We start from the raw sequence: 17,135 nt of genomic DNA, 5'->3' as shown, positions 1-17,135 counted from the left end.
TAGCAAGTTCATACCACAAGTGGTTTCGTGGTGTAGTTGGTCATCACGTCAGTCTAACACACTGAAGGTCTCCAGTTCGAACCTGGACGAAGCCATATATTAAATTTTGCTATCTTAATTATATTGTGTTGACTATTTGATTAGCTTTGACTGATCTTTAATGCCTTTATTAAAATTTGGTTACTGTTGACTCGATCTTCCATCTTCTAGAGCAATGCTCAGCCTCAAATTTCTCTGTCGATAGCAGCGTCTCGTAAGATCCATTCCCCGACCACTGCTGCTGTGCATAGACCGTCGCCGCCAGGAGCAAAGCCATCGCAGAAATTAGCCAGTCCCCAGTCCTCGGCTTTGTAAACACCAGAAACTCATATGCATCGGGCAGTGGAATAGTGATCGCGTTGTAGACGTGAGGAAGCAAGCGCAACGCCGTCATTCCCATGTAGTAAGCTCGTGCCAGTGGGTTCCCCTTGATCTGATCCCACCCGGAAACTTCGATCACTTGTGGCAGCAGGAACAAATCCCCCACGAACCCGGCATACTCTTTGAGCTCCCGGATCCACTTCATCTTGGGTTTGTAGAGTGTCCCGTCCAATGCCACCAGCATCTCACTGGACAAGCTCTGGAAGGCGAGGACCGTGAGAAGGCCGGGAGAATGGACGAGCACAAAGATCTTGGCGGTTCTCACGTCGCTGGGAACGCGGCGTCGATTGCGATCGCGTGGGAACTTGGCGAGTCGGGTGCGGTAGCGCACCACCTTGAAGAACAGCCAGAGCACGAGAAGGAACGCCGCGAGCGAGAGGAACTTGACGAGGTAGAGTACCTTCTGGGTAACCTCCGTGGCTTGCTCGTTGATCGTCGAGAATCGCGGTTTACGGCTAGTGTGTCTTACAAACAAGGCCTCACCTCTCGGTGATGAGCGGGATCGAGTATCCAAACGCCTGGACGCCGAGCATCACCAGCGAGATGAAAGGCACGGCCCCGGCGGATCCAGATTTCCTGACGTGGATCAGCTGCAAGATGATGCAAAGCAGCATCAGGCTGAGGGTAATGGCGCTCAAGACGGCTTCAAGCGTCTTCTTGGACAGAACCGATGGGAGCTTCAGTTGCCGGTATTGGTATATGTAGGGCATTGGAAACGTCTCAGCATGGATTGGAGTAAAGAAGCTCGGGTCGGAACTCGGGCGAGTGCTGGTGATCTTGGCGCGGACAGTCGGACTGACGAGCCACTGCGTGTTGTAAGGAGGGTACTGGATCACGACGCTCACGCTACAGTCAGGCTGGGAATCGATATCGATCACACAGTTTGCGAGAGTTTTTCTCTTGAGGCAGCCAACGAGATAGATTCGTCCCGTGCCAGGAACGTAAACTCCTTCGGCTGATGCCTGAGCAACATTGGTCAGTGTGAGCTCCACAGCAACTCGCAGAGTTCTTGCGTCTCGAAGATCAAACTCTTTGCTGGAGACTTCGCCAGAATAATAGATGAGATCGTCTTCAATGGCAAGAACCTGGATGTCCAAAAACTTTGGAGAAGCTTGGATACTGCTTCTGCTGCTGTTCTTCTGGATGATCAGTGAAGAGAAGGACAAGTCCTGTCCCAGCTGTTGGATTGAGTACGTTTTGCTCGGCTTTAGGAACTTGAGCATCGACTGCTTCACCTGATCCAACAGACTTATCTCCAATCTCGCCATCTCCTCTCCTTCTCGAGCTCTCGAATACGTATAGCTCATCAACTTGGGAATCTCTGATGGCAGCCTGCCCAACTGTGCGACGCGAACAAACTTTGTGGGGCGAAACAAATTACCCCCACCAAAGCTCGTCAGTTTTCCAAAGAAGATGTATCTCTGGCTGATGGAGAGAGAGTGCCACGAAAATCGACACTCGGACATCGCAGCTGAGTGATGGAGAGCTAGGTTCTCTGTTCCGGCAGCCAAGCATGCAAATCTCGCCAGTAGAAGATTTGTACACTCCTTCAGCAACAAAGACGAATGCATTCCTCAGTCCCGTCCGAGCTCGGGAGAGATCGGGGTTGTCAAGTCTCACTGAAACTGCTCGAAAGGTGGCGCTCACATTTGCTCCCGACGGGGTGTCTATGCAGCGCATGTCCATGATTTGCATGGCAGTGGCATCGAGGGAAAACGGCCCTGAGCTTGAGAGCTGGCTCCACTCATATTGGAAGATGCCCACCAGTTCCACGCAACCTGATTTTCTGTAAACCCGGATGCCCTGTGGGGGCATCTGCTGCATGGCCATGGATGCATCGCATGCCGGCTTGACGAGATTTCCATTGTCAAACTCGTACTTGGTGTCCCCTCCGAGCTGAAGCGCAAGCACTACAGTGTCAAACGCCCCAGATTTGCTGGTCAGAAAGCCGTTGACTTCCCTAGATTTGAGCGAAAACCTCCGAGGGAAATGGAGCTCCAGGTAGAGATCGCAGATCCTTGCCCCGTTGATGAGAACCGTACATCCGACCATGCAAACACCGCGGTCGTTCTGCTGTGTCTCAAAGTAGATCCCTTCCAGGAGCACCATCAGTGATGAGAAATCCGGGGACGATTCGAAGCTCTCGGATGCACTCGTGAAGTAGCCGATGATCCTTTCGACAGAGATCGCGAGCTGCAAAACCGCGCTGATCTTGACAATGTCTGTCTTGCTCCGGAGACTGACGTGCGTGATCCAGAAGGAGGCGAGCTGCACGGGGCGAGTTGTATTCGCAGTCAAACCAGGAAGCAGCAAGGATTTCGCATTGGGCTCCTGGAACCAGTCGCCCATTTGGACGCTGAGCTCGTCCTTCTTCAGATCTGATCCATCTTCATCTCCGGAGAATGACGAGGAGAATGGGCACCTCATTTGGGCTTCATCGTAGCTCGATTTATAGCGCTCTTCTTGGCTGTTTCCCATTGAGCAAATCCACAAGACGAGCATTAGCACTAAACAGCACCTTACCATTGTCTGGAGTAGCACAGACTAAGTTAATTTTAGCTTTCAGCATGCAAGCGGAACATTTTTAAAGCTGCCAAAATATTAAAGGTATAACCTTGGTCAACCTTTAATGGTTGCCACCTTTCTCAGCGTCCATTAGGGTTCGTCGATCTTCGTCCCCGTCCACGTTGCCATTGCCTGGCATCATCTCGGCCTCGAAATTCGCCCCAGTGCTGGGCAGCTTTGACGACGGTAGCCTCTCATACAACTTGGATCCATACCGCAAGAGCTTGCTTGATCCTTGCCTCAAAACTCTGCCCCACTTGAGCTCATTCCATCTCTGCTGAGCGTACACCATCGCCGCGAGCAGCACCGCCATGACGGGGATGACCACATCCCCGACCCGCGAGTAGAAATCCATCCTCGGGTTTGCGTAAACCAGCGACTCGTCCGCAAAGTATGGATTGAAGAGCGGCCTCGTCAGAGCGTTGTAGACATGGGGGAGCAATCGCAACGCCGTCATGCCCATGTAGTAAGCTCGTGCCAGTGGCTTCCCTCTGATCTCCCACACCGAGGTTGCAATCACTTGCGGGAGCAAGAACAAATCCTCCACAAGCCCCCCGTACTCCTTGAGCTCCCGCATCCAATCCTGCTCTGGCTTCTGGATCTTGCCGTCCCATCCTACCTGGGAATCCTTGCGCATCATCTCGCTGCTCCTCGAGGAGCCCTGGAGAGCGTAGTGGAAGGCGAGCACCGTGAGGAAGCCGAGAGTGTGGACGAGCAGGAAGATCTTGGCCGGTTTCACGTCGCTGGGAACACGGCGTGGCTCGAGCGGGAACTTGGTGGCGAGCCGGATGCGGTAGCGCACCACCTTTTGGCACAGCCGGAGCATGAGAAGGAAGGCGGCGAGAGAGAGGAGCTTGACCAAGTAGAGCACCATCTGGTTGATCCCAGTGTCTTTGATCGCGGAGGATTGTCCGGCCTCGGCGGCCGGATCGTCACGGGAGGTGAGCCTGGCGAACAGTGCCTCGGCTCCTGTGATGAGCGGGATCGAGTAGCCGAATGCCTGGACGCCGAGCATCAGTAGCGAGATGAAAGGCACCGACTCGGCGGATTTCTTGACGTGAATCAGCTGGAGGACGATGCAAATGAGCATGACGCTCAAGGTGATTGCGCTTAGCACGGCCTCCAGCGTCTTCCTGGAGAGAATCTCGCGGAGCTGGTCCCTGTAGAGGATTGGAAACGACTCGAGATGCATCGGAGGGAAAAAGCTCGGGTCGGAGCTCGCGCGAGAACTGGCAATCTTCATGCGCAGCGTGGGATTGACGAGCCACTGCGTGTTGCGAGGAGGGTACTGGATCACGATGGTCGTGTTGCAATCGGGCTGGGAGTCCATAAGAACATCACTTCCAGAGATGTTATTGAGGCAGCCAACAAGATGGATCCGTCCCGTGCGAGGAACGTAGACACCCTCGGCGGATACCTGAGCGACGTTCGTCACTATCACCTCCACCGCAACTCGGATCGTTTCCTCGTCACCTTTGGATAGATCTTTCTCGTCATCGCCAAGTTCTTGCGAGGAGTCATCGCTCTGATGGCTGTTCCAGTCCATGAGAATGATGTCTTCGATCGAGAGAACTTGGATATCTATAGTTTTTGATGAAGCTTGGATGTCCATAGTTCTTGTTGAAAACTGGATGCTGCCGCTTGGATTGGCTGGATTCTCGTTGATGAGCTGAGAAAACACCGCCAAATCCTGCCCCAGCTCCTGCATCGAGTGATCCTTGCTCGGCCTTGGGAACTTGAGCATCGATTGCTTCACTCGATCGGCCAGGCTCGTCTCCATCTCCTCACTTCTCGCAAGCTTCTCTCCTTCCCGAGCTCTCGAGTAGCTGTAGCTCAACTTCTTTGACACTTCCGATGGCAGGCCTCTCAAGGGTACGAAGAGACCAAAGTTCGTAGGACGATACGCACTTTCGCCACCCAAGCTCGTCATCTTCCCAAACAAGACGTCCCTCTGCGCGATGGAGAGCGAGAGTGGCACGAACATCGACACGCGGACGTCGCAGCTTGGCGATGACGAGCTTAGATCTTTGTTCCGGCAGCCGAGCATGCAGATCTCGCCAGTGAAAGAACTGTAGACTCCCTCGGCAGCAAAGGCCAGCCCATCACTCAGTCCTTTGCGTTCCAGCGAGAGGCTCTCGTCGTCAACGCTGGGAGTTGCTCGAAAGATGGCGCTCACATTCGCTCCAGACGGGATATCGATGCAGCGGATGTCCAACACTTGCATCCTCGTAGCGTTGAGAGCAAACGGCCCCGAGCTTGAGAGATGGATCCACTGACCAGTAAGGATTTCCATCAGTATCGAGCAGCCTCGATTTCCAGTGTAGACTGTAATGCCCTCCGACGGCATCTGCTGCATGGAAGGATTACACGCGGGCTTGACGAGTCTCCCGTCGTCGAACTCGTACTTGGAGTACGCTCCGAGCTGCGATGCGATGGATACGTCGTCAAAGATCCCAGATTTGCTTGTCAAGGAGCCGCGGACTTCCCTGGATTCGAGCGAAAGCCTCCGGGGAAAGTGGAGCTCCAGGAAGAGATCGCAGATCCTTGTCCCGTTGAAAACCGTGCATCCCACCATGCAAACACCCCGATCGTTGCGCTGGGTCTCAAAGTAAACACCCTCGAGGAGCACTGTGAGCGATGCAAACTCCGGTGACGACTCGGAGCTCTCGGACGCGGTCGTGAAGTAGCCGATGCTGCGGAAGGCCGAGATGGCGAGCTGCAAAACGGCGCTGATCTTGACCGCGCCCGCCTTGCTCCGGAGATTGACATCCGTGATCCAGAACGAAGAAAGCAGCTGCGGGCGAGTCCCATTGACAGTGAAGCGAGGCACCGGCGAGGATCTGGCCTTGGGTTCCTGGAACCAGTCGCCATTCTGGAAGCTGAGCTCGTTCTGGATGACCCATTTGGGATCCGGGCCCTGATCATCGTCCCCGCCCTGCTGCTGCGAGGAGACCAAGGACGAAGAGAATGGACATTGCTTCTGGGCATCGTGGATTCGGCTATAGCTCGATCTGTACGAAGGCCATGGCTGAGTCGCTTGGCTCCGTGCCACTGTCGAGCATTTCCATACTAAGAGCACTAGCAGTAAGCCTCTCACCGTGCTTGTGTTCTCCATGATCGTCTTCTTCGTCAAGCCAGAGGATCCATAAACCCTATATGAGAAGTATGGACGCGCTTTGGTTGACTGCTACCAGCTCGCTCACACTAGGCATGTGCTCATGAATGAATGCTGGTTTGTTTGTTTTCCACAGGCGCTCATGATCTTGTTTGACGAAAAGAGACAATGTGGGTCATTGAATCCAAAGAGAAATACATGCCTAGTCCACTTTTGTTTTCACGCAGAAAAGTTCCTGCAAGATCTATGCTAGTTGTTTGGTTGAGATGGAGGTATAGCTCACTGGTAGAGCAATTGGCTGCAGTCCATTGGGTCACCAGTTCAAATCTGGTTGCCTCCTTGTCTTTCAAGATCTCCAGTGGCAACTGTGATCTTTGTTCTTTCTAGTCTTGGCCAAGAGAGCTTTAAGTTTTTTCAAGATCACCCAAGTTACTCCAGTGTTCCAATACTGAGGCAAATGTGATCTTGATTCATTTTTCTAGTTTTGGATGAGAGAAGGGGATGTGATCTTTCAAGATCACCCAAGTTACTCGAGGCAAATATGATCTTGATTGAGAGAGAGAGAGAGGGAGAGATGTGATCTTTTATGGATTGAGCGCACAGATTTTGTAGTTGAGAGCAGCAGCAAAGATCACCCACAGGAGATACACCTTCATCGCGTTTGCAGCTGCGGCACTGGATTTCCCAAATGCCCAAACGCAAATGCCCACGAGCAGAACCAAGATGGATATGTCCAGGAACGCAAGCGCCGGGTTGCGCAGCCCAAAGAATGCGACTTGCCACAGGAGATTGAACCCCAGCTGAACGCCAAAGATCGTGAGCGCCGATCGCTGTTCTTCGAATCCCCCGTTCCTCCACACTAGCCAGGCCGCGGCGCCCATGAGAGGATAGAGGAGGCTCCACGCAAATCCAATCACTGGGGCTGGAGGCGTCCACGACGGTTTCTTGAGCTGGAAGTACCACTCATCCGGCCTGTTGAATGCTGCCACCAGCGATCCCGCGGCTAGAGGAACGCCCATGGCCACCAGCAGAGACTTGTAGCCTGCGTCTTTAGCTTCTTTGGGACTCGCATCGTTGGAATCGAAGTCCCCTGCGGCCGATGACGCGGACGAAGAGGCCCGGGGACGAATCGATCGAAGAACTACTGACCTTGATCGCGGTTTTTGAGGCGGAGGCTTTGAGCTGGACAGTCGCGGCGCTGGTGAATCGAGCAGTAGGAGCCGGAGACTCATCTCAGCGAGCACGATCAAACAGAGATTCGGAGCAGGGAAGGAAACAAAACCACAATTGCAGCAAGCAAACAAAGATTCGATCCAGATGTTCTCAAAGAATTGATTACAGAGAGCTCGTGCTTCCGCGTGGATGCTACTTGTCGAGCTGACAAGCAGGGGGGGCATTGCGAGAATCGAACTCGCGACCTCTCGCACCCGAAGCGAGAATCATACCAGTAGACCAAATGCCCATTAGTCGTTGAATCTTACTAAGCAAATCTACTTTTAACTTTTTTCCTATAAAGAACTAGGGATTTTGTTGGCTGTTTGGTAGCGGATTGGGTGGCTCTGATCCCGCGGCGGCGAGGTCCGTGAGAGCTCGCAGTGATCGCAGTGAGTTCTAGGTATCCTGCGCAATGCCCGGGATCACGTCTTGCGCAGGGGGATCATCGCTTTGGCGTGGCGCTCGGGTGCCAAACTGGCAACATTTGTCTTGAGACAAATGCTTGCTCCTTGCCAAGTAAGAAGAAATGGATGAGTTTCGTTGCATTCTTCTTTGGTTTCTTCTTTAGTTCCGGATTGCATTGGGTGAAGATGGATTGAGAGAAAGGTGTGATGAAACTAGCCGTGGTTCTATTGCTTTCGTGCCTCACCGCTGCTGTTGGACGAGGTAAGAACCTTTAGTTTTTTTTGTGACTTTCGAAAAAACTACTTCTCGCAGAGTTTGTCGTTGGAGATAACTTGAGTTTTCGGTACTACAATCGGACGCTCGCAAAGATCATGGTCCGCTATGCATCAGCGGTAGGCACTTGGATTGAAATCCTTCTCGAGTGCTTTTTTAACTTTTTTTTTTCTCGTCTTCTTTCCTCTAAGGTGTATCTAGATGATTCAGCCTCCTTGCTGAAGTGGAATTGCTCACGTTGCAACGGTGTGATAAAGGTAAGTCTATCGCTTCTACAGTCTTTCCAGTCGATTGATCGGATCTCCAGGATTTTCATGTCACAGCTCTTGTCGTGGATGTTCGACATTGTCTACAGGCAAGTAAGATAGAGTTTTAAAAACATCTCTAGATTTTTCTTTTCTTTTTTCTTCAGGCATTTGTTGGTGTATCCGAGAGTCTACATGCTATTGTGATTGCCTTCCGAGGAACTCAAGAAAACAGGTAAAATCTTCTCTGTCTTTTTCGTATAATAAATGTCTAGTTGTGTAGCATGGCAAACTGGATGGAGGATTTGTATTTCAAGGAGCTCGATTTAAACTATCCCGGAACTAAGGATGCCAAGGTTTGATATACTTGGATGTTTGAATCTCTGACTCCTGGAAAATCCTTTGTGAAGGTCCACCATGGTTTCTACTCGGCTTATCACAACACCAGTATGCGAGCAAGCATAATGGCAGCTATAAGTTACATAGAGCAAACGCGGCACGGGCTGAAGTACATGGTGACGGGCCACTCCATGGGAGGAGCTCTTGCCTCGTTTTGCGCACTCGATCTCATTGTGAGTCCCTCGTCTCTATCATTTTTTTCTAGAGAGATCTCACCAAGAACGCAGGTAAATTACAAAGTTTCCACAGACGATGTAGAGATAGTCACGTTTGGACAGCCACGCCTCGGCAACACTGTCTTCGCAAAGTTTTTCAGCAAGCACTTGCCAAGAGCGATACGAATGACTCACGGTCACGATATGGTTCCGCACCTCCCTCCATATCTCTCCTTCCTCGGAGCTCGAAGCTACCATCACTTCGCAAGAGAGGTACTTCCCAAGTTCTTCCCAAAAGCTTCGTGGATCTTCTGCTGGGTGCTCGTTTTCTCAGGTGTGGATCACAACTCTGTCGATAGGAATTCTCACCTTCGAGTATGAGCGAGTTTGTGACAGCTCTGGCGAAGATCCAACTTGTAGCAGGCAAAAACTTCTCTTTGATTTTCTAACGCTCGATCCAATTCATTGTTCTATCTTCACAGGTCCGTGTCTGGCAATAGTATCGAGGACCATTTCATCTACTTGGGAGTTTATCTTGGCTCCGGAGACACGTAGTTTTCTTCTCCCAGAAAAGAAAATAGAGGAGCCAAGCGAGCGAAAAAAAGTATATCCAGAAATTCAAATTTATTCTTACCACTCAAAAGCTAGGGTTCTTGGAGGAGCTGCTGCGCTATGGCGACAGCGCTGGGCGCTCCGGCTGGTGTCACCGCTCCATCCACCAGCAAAGGAAGGCCACCGCCCAAATTCTGCCTTGCATCCTCTCTCGGGGTAAGTCCGCGGCACTCTACCAGGGAAGTGGAGCCCGATCTCAAGCTCCACACCTCGAAATTCGCGGCTGCCAGTGCCAGCTCCAAGTCTGGCATCTTCTACGCCCAGGCCGCCAAGGAATTCCTTAGGGTTTTAGACAGCAGCGAGGATTTCGAGCTCGCGAGCAGGCGGCTGTGTGAATTCGGGGGCTACCTGGTGCCATCGGTGGTGGGAAGGGTGCTCCAGCAGCTGGACGATCTGGACAAGGCGGTCAAGTTTTTCGATTGGTGCACGGGGCAGCCAGGCTACAAGCACTCGAAATTCACTTGCAATTGCCTCCTCAGCGCGTTCGTGAGGAAGAAGAAGGCACAGGAGGCTTATGACCTCTTCAAGAATCACCGTTGTGGATTGTGTTCTCCGGACAGCATCACGTATAGCACCTTGATCAATGGGTTTTGCAAGGCCCGGGATTTCCAGCAGGCTTACAGGCTTTTGGATGAGATGGAGAAGAGAGGGATCGTTCCACACAATGCGGTCTATAACACGATCATCAAGGGACTCTGTGACAATGGAAGGGTCGACAGTGCGCTCGTCCACTACAGGGATATGCAACGCAACTGCGCTCCCTCCGTCATCACTTACACCATTCTCGTCGACGCCTTGTGTAAGTCTGCCAGGATAAGCGATGCCTCGCTCATTCTCGAGGATATGATCGAGGCTGGCTGTGCTCCCAACGTCGTAACTTACAACACGCTCATCAACGGGTTTTGCAAGCTCGGCAACATGGACGAGGCGGTCGTGCTCTTCAACCAGATGCTGGAGAACTCGTGCTCGCCGGACGTTTTTACGTACAACATTCTCATCGACGGGTATTGCAAGCAAGAGAGACCGCAAGACGGTGCCAAGCTCTTGCAAGAGATGGTCAAGTATGGCTGCGAGCCAAACTTCATTACTTACAACACACTCATGGACAGCCTTGTCAAGTCTGGGAAGTATATTGACGCTTTCAACCTGGCACAGATGATGCTTCGGAGGGACTGTAAACCGAGCCACTTCACTTTCAACTTGATGATCGATATGTTCTGCAAAGTCGGCCAACTCGACCTCGCATACGAGCTCTTCCAGCTCATGACCGATCGTGGCTGTCTCCCGGATATATACACGTACAACATTATGATCTCCGGGGCCTGCAGGGCAAACAGGATTGACGACGCTCGGCAGCTTCTAGAGCGCATGACCGAAGCAGGCTGTCCTCCCGACGTGGTGACTTACAACTCGATCGTCTCTGGCTTGTGCAAAGCTTCCCAAGTCGACGAGGCATACGAGGTGTACGAGGTTCTTAGAAACGGGGGCTACTTCTTGGACGTCGTAACGTGCAGCACCCTCATTGACGGACTTTGCAAGTCGAGAAGACTGGATGATGCCGAGAAGCTACTCAGGGAGATGGAAAGAAATGGGAGTGCTCCAGATGTGGTGGCTTACACCATCCTCATCCACGGCTTTTGCAAGGCAGACCAGCTGGACAAGTCACTGGCGTTCTTCTCGGAAATGCTTGACAAGGGATGCGTGCCCACGGTGATAACGTACAGCATTGTCATAGACAAGCTCTGCAAGTCTGCTCGCGTGAGGGACGGCTGCATGCTGCTGAAGACCATGCTGGAAAGGGGCGTGACGCCAGACGCTATAGTTTACACCAGCGTGATCGATGGACTATGCAAGTCCGATTCCTACGACGAGGCTTACGAGCTCTACAAGTTAATGAAGCAAACAGGCTGCGCTCCTACGGTGGTTACGTATAATGTGCTCGTCGACAAGCTCTGCAAGGTTAGCAGGCTGGACGAAGCAATACATTTGCTAGAAGTCATGGAAAGTGACGGATGCCTGCCAGACACGGTCACCTACAACTCAGTTTTCGATGGATTTTGGAAGTCAGCGGAGCATGACAAAGCCTTCCGGCTTTTCCAGGCGATGAAGTCACGGGGATGCTCTCCGACGCCATTCATGTACAGCTTACTCTTGACAAAGCTTGTCGCCGAAGAAAAGATGGACCAGGCGATGGAGATTTGGGAGGAGGCACTTGAGGCTGGAGCCGATGTGGATCCCGAGATTAGCCGAACGTTACAACAAAACAAGCGGTGAAAACAGGTAAGCGACACGTTTTTCTTCTGTCTTTGACTCGTGTCCACCGCAGACCAGAAGGGAAGCGTTCGTTTGCTGACTGGCAGGGATGGAACAGTGGCCATTGGAGGAGATCATTAAAAACTATTGCACCGCAAGTTCCATGAACGGTCGCGTGGAGGTATTGTTTGTGTCTAACGCTACTTGGTTGCGTTTTACATTAGCTTACATCCTCGACACGCAGGTGCGGGTGAATTTGACGACTCTGTAATCCCTCTTGGACCCCGTCTCTGTGCTGGCCTACATAAGGATAACTTCGTCTCATTCGGTTCGCTCTACTGACAGCGGCGGCTGTGTCGAGCAAGAGGAAGGGCTTCAAAAGAGTACAGAGTAGAGGGCAAGCAATCGGCTTCTCAAGTGGTGCATGCTAGCGAAGAAGCTTACAGCGTGTTTCTCCAAGATGGGGGAGTCTCAGCCAGTGCCAAGGATCAGGCGACGCAACAAGCAGCCGCAGATGAGGCTGCTCGAGTTCTATGTGATCTCAGCTCAGGAGCTCAGAAGAGTCCGCAAAGACATGAACTGCTTCGTCGTGGCCTACGTCTCCGCGGACAAGAAAGTGAAGACAGAGATCGATTTCGAGGGGATAACGGAGCCGACATGGCAGGAGAAGCTGAGCTTAGAGGTGGAAGAGGCGGCTTTCAAGGAGGATAGCAACTCGCAGCTCACGTTTGATATCTTCTGCCCGGGGTTTCTGCGGGACAAGCTCGTGGGGACTGTGAGAATCTCGCTGGTGGACGCCGTCAAGCCTTCCAACCAGCCGTATCCGATCAGCTCCTACCTGGTTTTCACTCCGGACGGCGACTCGCAAGGCATGCTCAACGTCTGCGTTGCTCCCGGCGGGGTGTTTCCGAAACGCCTGGATTTCTTGAGCTTCAAGAGAGTGAAGAGCATTCACGGCACTCAGCTGGAGGCGGTTCCTTCTTTCAAGAAGTTCGAGGCCGAAGAAACCGAAGAAGAATCGGGAGAACGAGTATCATTTCCAGGAGGGATAGTAGCAAATCTTCCAGGAGGAACTCTCGGATAGTGGTCAATCAGTAATAAATTCTTTGTGGCGGCTGGGTGGATGGGCGATTTCATTTTGCGATTGACTCTAACAAGATTCTTTGGCGCACAGCAATAAAACATCGTTAATGCAAAGCTATAAAAAAAAATGGCCATTTTTTTTTCGGGAAACGAATTGGAACATTCCAAACAAGAATATTTCTCTATAAATTTTGTTTTTTTCTCCCTGGAGTGATCTCGTTAGACGTGATGCTCCTCTCCCAAGGAAGAAGAAGAACTGCCCGCGGTGGTGCTCGTGCTACACGAAGAAGATTCCGCCATGGAAGTGCTAGTACTGCTGCTAGAACTCGTGTGATCCGGCGATGGCGCGAGGATCTCCTCCGTGTGATCCGGCGGTGGCGAGAGGATCTCCTCCGGCTTGAGCGAAGAAGCCATGACGCGAAGATCTTCGCCGCGCTTGAAGGATATGGAGTCGAATCTCTCCGGGAATCTCCCGCCGGGGGGGATGCACACGTTGAGAATCCCCTGCGGGCACCCCCCGGGCCGGAAGACGAGATAGGAGGCCACCGGGAATCTATTCACGATGCTGCGCATATTCCTCTCCCCCCTCACGGCGTCGCACACCAGGATCCTGACCGTCCCCACCAGCTTGTCGCGGAGGGATCCACGGCTGAAAATGTCGATGGTGAGCTGCGTGTGGGTGTCGTCCTCGTCGCCCACCAACACGCGCTCGTCCACCTCGAGCACGAGCTTGGCGTCCCAGGTGGGATTGGTGCCGCCCTCGCAGTCGATCCGGGTGCTCACCTTGCGATCGGGATAGATGGACGCCACCGCGTAGCTGCGCATCCGGCCGAATTTCGTGGCGCTCTTGAGATCCTGCGCGGAGATGATGCAGAACTCGATCGCCCTCGTCCTGGGCTGCTTGGATTTCCTGTTGTTGCTCTTCTGCTGCTTTTCCTTGCCTGGGGAGACCCGATCCTTGGAGCTGGAGATGGAGAGACTCGACGAGCTCTTTGCGATGAGCTTCATGATGATCGGAGTGGAAAAGAGAGAGAGCCCTTGCAAAACGTCCAAGGGAATGCCGCCTTTTTGGGACGTTGGAGAATGAATGCTACGAGGAAAGGAAACGACGACTCCGGAGCGAATTTGGTACTGCGAGATCAGAGCTTCTGCAGGCGGCGATCAGACACTCGCAACAACCATCGCAGCGGAATTGATCATCGACCGATTCATCCAAAGGCAAAAGCAACGAGAGAAAAAAGAGAAAAGGATCTGGACTGGATCAGTCACAAATATGTGCGATGCTTTTAAAGAGTATCTGTAGCCATTGGATAGTCTATAATCTAGCGGCGGGAATAAAATTGTCTCCAGTATCGCCTCCCGTTAAACACCATCCTGATTCATTCTCTCTCCGCTTACCTGGCGATGACCTGACGTCATCGCCAGGTAAGCGGAGAGAGAATGAATCAGGATGGTGTTTAACGGGAGGCCACATGTCATTACGCGCTATTGAAACAAACAAACCACTCAATACATGTGGCTGCAAAATAAATATAAAGAATTATTTTGATTGACTATAAGTGGCTAAAGGAGTCAATTATGCGATAACATATCTCAGACCCTTTCAATTGTATGGCTAGAATGTTCACAAAAGTTATGCTGTAATGTATGTTTATATCTCAAAATTTAACCATTTCACAATACAATCTAATCGACGAAGGGAAAAGTGTACACGCAACATATACGAAAAGGTATATTCACAGAATTTTCGACAGAAGATAGTGTGCGGATGGGCGATTTGATTTTGCGATTGACTCTAACAAGATTCTTTGGCTCACAGCACTAAAACATCAAAGCTATTAAAAAAAAGGCCACTTTTTTTTTCGGGAAACGAATTCCAAACAAGAATATTTCTCTTTAAAATTTTGTGGAATGATCTCGTTAGACGCGATGCTCCTCTTCCAAGGAAGAAGAAGAATTGGCCGCGGTGGTGCTTGTGCTACACGAAGAAGATTCCGCCATGGAAGTGCTAGTACTGCTGCTAGAACTCGTGTGATCCGGCGATGGCGCGAGGATCTCCTCGGTATCCTTAACAGTTAAATTGACCAGTCAACTTGTTGCTTCAATTCACCTTCTGATCCTTGCTTCCATTCACAGATTGACTCTCCAACCTGGATTACAAACCAGTAACGTTGGCAATGTGAAATTGAGCGAGTCTAAAAACCTGAATTACGTGAATGCACTACAGTAACCAACGGCGGCATGCATCTCGTGGGAAGTTCAATGCTATTAATCTCCAAGCGAGACCAAGTTTTTCCCATGAGCTGCAATGGCCTCCGTTTCCCTAATCCGCATTCACAATGTCACACCCGCAACTCCAACTCCACAGCCCTGCTGGAAATCCCTTTCGAACGTCGATCTCCTAGCAAGCTCCTCGTTCTATTCCAGTTTCGTGCACTACTACATGCCACCACAAGCTCCACAACCATTTGAAGCCACCGTTGCCAAGCTCAAGCGCTCCCTAGCGCTCACCCTCACTCACTACTTTGTGTTTGCAGGGAGAGTTCAAGCTGGTACCGATGGCTCCCCCAAAGTCAACTGCAACGACGCGGGCATTCCGCTCCGGGTGGCCTCCACCGATGCCAGGTTTGATGACTGGCAGAGCTTGGACGATTGCTCCATCGAGCAGCAACTCAACACCCAGGACAGGTTTTGCGCCAACTCGCCCACGCTGCAAATCCAGGTGTGAAGTATAGGAAGAACTACTCTGATCGATGTTTATATGTAGATTACACGTTTTGGCTGTGGTGGCATTGCTCTAGGCGGTGCGTTGTGTGAGACTGTAGCAGACGGCTACTCCGTGTCCGAATTCTTCCATGCCTGGTCGCGGATACACCGGGGATTGCCAATCACCCCACCGCTGTTCCATGCCGAGCTGTTCCAAGCCCGCAACCCACCAAGGGTGACCGTTCCAATGCGGGACTATGTCGCCGCCGAGAAGCTCGGCTACCAGATCGTCGACGCGGCTTCCACTTATCGCAAGAAGATCATCACCGTCAGCTCATCGGGCATGGACGCGCTCGTCCACGAGGTCGAGGCTGGCCCGTTTGGCTTCGGCCGGGCCAGCAGCTTCGTGGCTCTCTCGGCTCTCATCTGGAAGTCCATCACCGAGGCTCGCGAGCTGCCCAACGATGCCACCACGCGGTACATGTACCCGGTGTCTTGCAGGGGCAACAAGCGATTTAAGGACCCTCCGGTCCCGATGAGCTACTTTGGAAATGCCATCCACTTGGCGACCCTCCCGGCCAGGGCCGGCGATATCAAGTCCCACCACATCTCGTTCGCCGCAAAGCTCATCCACAACGACATTGCCAAGATCAGTGGCGAATACATCCAATCAGCTGTCGACTGGATGGAAATCCAGCGCCGGAAAGGCCTTGAGTTTGCGTTTAACGTGGACTACTATGCCGGCAGAGATGTGAACTGCACCACCATGCACACGTTTCCCATCTTCAAGACCGATTTTGGTTGGGGGCAACAGGTTCACTACACGCTTGTCCCCGAGGTATGGTTTGGAGACGGCACTGCTTTCGTCCTGCCCACTGCTAAAGGAGGGCGCGAGCGAAAGGTGGCGCTCTGCATGCCCAGCGGTGTGATGGAGAGGTTCTTGGGCAACATGCTGGTGACAAAATTTACCAGTTGCGGTAGCAACAGAAGCAGCACTGGTGCAAGCCCAGGCCAGAGGTTTGGAGCATTCTTTTGATTGTTTGGTTTGTCATTAACTATGTCCGTGAAACAATTGTGCTTTGCTCAGTAATTTGATCCAGGTTGAAGCTTCCACCCAAGACTCACATGCAAGCGAAGAAGGACTGGATGAATTCAGCACTAATGAATTGATCGACAGTGTGGTGCTGATTTATACCCTCTTGAACTCAAAGTTGTGAACAATAAGTTGTTTCTGGTATTGGTACATACACCATATAGATGATATTGTCTCTAGATTAGACAATAAAGATTGTTTTGATGGATTTGGAGATAATAAAGATGGTATGCATGAGCTCAAGAGAAGACTTTAATGCCTTGAATTAAGCACCTAATGACCTATCATACAATTATTTACAATATGTTGAAAGATAGAGATAGGGAAGCAAGAATGACAATATACAATAATGGTATTTGACATTGATATGACTTTCATTTCACCATATATATATATATATATATATATATATATATATATATATATATATATATATATATATATATATCTATATGTCTACGTGTCATTGTATGTGGGTACCTGAGTGTGTGTAATTCTTCGTGGGTATCCATAAATCAAGATATTATCATAAATATACAGACCCCTAGAGCCAATCAAAAAGATGGAGTCCTCCTTTTTCTTAATTTAAAATTTGT

The 17,135-nt window shown here is 51.3% G+C and overlaps 7 protein-coding genes, 2 non-coding genes and 1 pseudogene across 11 annotated transcripts; 5 read left to right on the top strand and 5 right to left on the bottom strand.

Annotated features, from left to right (window-relative positions):
- The first annotated feature begins 21 nt into the window (after positions 1-21).
- Positions 22-95, top strand: TRNAV-AAC. Its single transcript has one exon. It is a non-coding gene; the product is annotated as a tRNA-Val (tRNA).
- A 62-nt stretch (positions 96-157) lies between these two features.
- LOC9633328 lies at positions 158-2,898 on the bottom strand (annotated as a pseudogene).
- A 148-nt stretch (positions 2,899-3,046) lies between these two features.
- LOC112345505 lies at positions 3,047-6,100 on the bottom strand. The gene has a single exon (XM_024672386.1). It carries the CDS (start codon positions 6,098-6,100, stop codon positions 3,047-3,049), a length of 3,054 nt encoding a protein of 1,017 aa, XP_024528154.1.
- Positions 6,101-6,500: 400 nt separating this feature from the next.
- LOC9631095 (tryptophan-rich sensory protein) lies at positions 6,501-7,445 on the bottom strand. Its single transcript, XM_002967695.2, has one exon. It carries the CDS (start codon positions 7,330-7,332, stop codon positions 6,685-6,687), a length of 648 nt encoding a protein of 215 aa, XP_002967741.2. The 5' UTR covers positions 7,333-7,445; the 3' UTR covers positions 6,501-6,684.
- Positions 7,446-7,490: 45 nt separating this feature from the next.
- Positions 7,491-7,562, bottom strand: TRNAP-CGG. The gene has a single exon. It is a non-coding gene; the product is annotated as a tRNA-Pro (tRNA).
- Positions 7,563-7,649: 87 nt separating this feature from the next.
- On the top strand, positions 7,650-9,435 carry LOC9631094 (lipase). 3 transcript variants are annotated; one of them, XM_024672539.1, is made up of 12 exons: positions 7,650-7,704; positions 7,753-7,831; positions 7,884-7,981; positions 8,033-8,112; positions 8,185-8,250; positions 8,301-8,348; positions 8,406-8,473; positions 8,522-8,594; positions 8,649-8,810; positions 8,865-9,065; positions 9,127-9,215; positions 9,275-9,435. In XM_024672539.1, exons 3-12 carry the CDS (start codon positions 7,927-7,929, stop codon positions 9,345-9,347), a joined length of 915 nt encoding a protein of 304 aa, XP_024528307.1. In that variant the 5' UTR covers positions 7,650-7,704; positions 7,753-7,831; positions 7,884-7,926; the 3' UTR covers positions 9,348-9,435. The 3 variants fall into 3 exon arrangements, with proteins under 3 accessions (XP_024528307.1, XP_024528305.1, XP_024528306.1); XM_024672537.1 differs by having other exon boundaries at positions 7,650-7,831; XM_024672538.1 differs by having other exon boundaries at positions 7,650-7,981.
- LOC9631093 (pentatricopeptide repeat-containing protein At1g63330) lies at positions 9,435-12,791 on the top strand. The gene is made up of 3 exons (XM_002967960.2): positions 9,435-11,684; positions 11,731-11,838; positions 11,902-12,791. Exon 1 carries the CDS (start codon positions 9,465-9,467, stop codon positions 11,676-11,678), a length of 2,214 nt encoding a protein of 737 aa, XP_002968006.1. The 5' UTR covers positions 9,435-9,464; the 3' UTR covers positions 11,679-11,684; positions 11,731-11,838; positions 11,902-12,791.
- Positions 12,118-12,741, top strand: LOC9633327. Its single transcript, XM_002967959.2, has one exon. The coding sequence runs from the start codon at positions 12,118-12,120 to the stop codon at positions 12,739-12,741; it is 624 nt and encodes a 207-aa protein (XP_002968005.1).
- A 109-nt stretch (positions 12,792-12,900) lies between the features above and the next one.
- LOC9631092 (protein SRC2 homolog) lies at positions 12,901-14,214 on the bottom strand. Its single transcript, XM_002967694.2, has 2 exons — positions 14,139-14,214; positions 12,901-13,888 (listed from the first exon to the last, which is right to left on the bottom strand). Exons 1-2 carry the CDS (start codon positions 14,212-14,214, stop codon positions 12,960-12,962), a joined length of 1,005 nt encoding a protein of 334 aa, XP_002967740.2. The 3' UTR covers positions 12,901-12,959.
- Positions 14,215-15,048: 834 nt separating this feature from the next.
- LOC9631091 (rosmarinate synthase) lies at positions 15,049-16,760 on the top strand. Its single transcript, XM_002967958.2, has 3 exons — positions 15,049-15,462; positions 15,508-16,463; positions 16,534-16,760. Exons 1-3 carry the CDS (start codon positions 15,049-15,051, stop codon positions 16,661-16,663), a joined length of 1,500 nt encoding a protein of 499 aa, XP_002968004.2. The 3' UTR covers positions 16,664-16,760.
- Positions 16,761-17,135: the final 375 nt, after the last annotated feature.

The sequence above is a fragment of the Selaginella moellendorffii genome, unplaced genomic scaffold (assembly GCF_000143415.4).
Source record: "Selaginella moellendorffii unplaced genomic scaffold, v1.0 SELMOscaffold_9, whole genome shotgun sequence".
Classification (NCBI taxonomy): domain Eukaryota; kingdom Viridiplantae; phylum Streptophyta; class Lycopodiopsida; order Selaginellales; family Selaginellaceae; genus Selaginella; species Selaginella moellendorffii.
This window is presented reverse-complemented; position numbering and strand designations above follow the sequence as displayed.

What these genes read in the sequence shown, in the direction of transcription:
- LOC9631095 (XM_002967695.2), bottom strand. Translation starts at nt 7,332, where the DNA reads ATGAGTCTCCGGCTCCTACTGCTCGATTCACCAGCGCCGCGACTGTCC.
- LOC9631093 (XM_002967960.2), top strand. Translation starts at nt 9,465, where the DNA reads ATGGCGACAGCGCTGGGCGCTCCGGCTGGTGTCACCGCTCCATCCACC.
- LOC9631092 (XM_002967694.2), bottom strand. Translation starts at nt 14,214, where the DNA reads ATGTGGCCTCCCGTTAAACACCATCCTGATTCATTCTCTCTCCGCTTA. An exon ending in TGACGTCAGGTCATCGCCAG is followed by an intron (nt 13,889 to 14,138) that starts GTAAGCGGAGAG and finishes CGCCGCCTGCAG; the next exon opens with AAGCTCTGATCTCGCAGTAC.
- LOC9631094 (XM_024672539.1), top strand. Translation starts at nt 7,927, where the DNA reads ATGAAACTAGCCGTGGTTCTATTGCTTTCGTGCCTCACCGCTGCTGTT. An exon ending in TGGTCCGCTATGCATCAGCG is followed by an intron (nt 8,113 to 8,184) that starts GTAGGCACTTGG and finishes CTTTCCTCTAAG; the next exon opens with GTGTATCTAGATGATTCAGC. An exon ending in CCGGAACTAAGGATGCCAAG is followed by an intron (nt 8,595 to 8,648) that starts GTTTGATATACT and finishes TCCTTTGTGAAG; the next exon opens with GTCCACCATGGTTTCTACTC.
- LOC112345505 (XM_024672386.1), bottom strand. Translation starts at nt 6,100, where the DNA reads ATGGAGAACACAAGCACGGTGAGAGGCTTACTGCTAGTGCTCTTAGTA.
- LOC9631091 (XM_002967958.2), top strand. Translation starts at nt 15,049, where the DNA reads ATGGCCTCCGTTTCCCTAATCCGCATTCACAATGTCACACCCGCAACT. An exon ending in CGCCCACGCTGCAAATCCAG is followed by an intron (nt 15,463 to 15,507) that starts GTGTGAAGTATA and finishes GTTTATATGTAG; the next exon opens with ATTACACGTTTTGGCTGTGG. An exon ending in GGTGCAAGCCCAGGCCAGAG is followed by an intron (nt 16,464 to 16,533) that starts GTTTGGAGCATT and finishes TGCTTTGCTCAG; the next exon opens with TAATTTGATCCAGGTTGAAG.
- LOC9633327 (XM_002967959.2), top strand. Translation starts at nt 12,118, where the DNA reads ATGGGGGAGTCTCAGCCAGTGCCAAGGATCAGGCGACGCAACAAGCAG.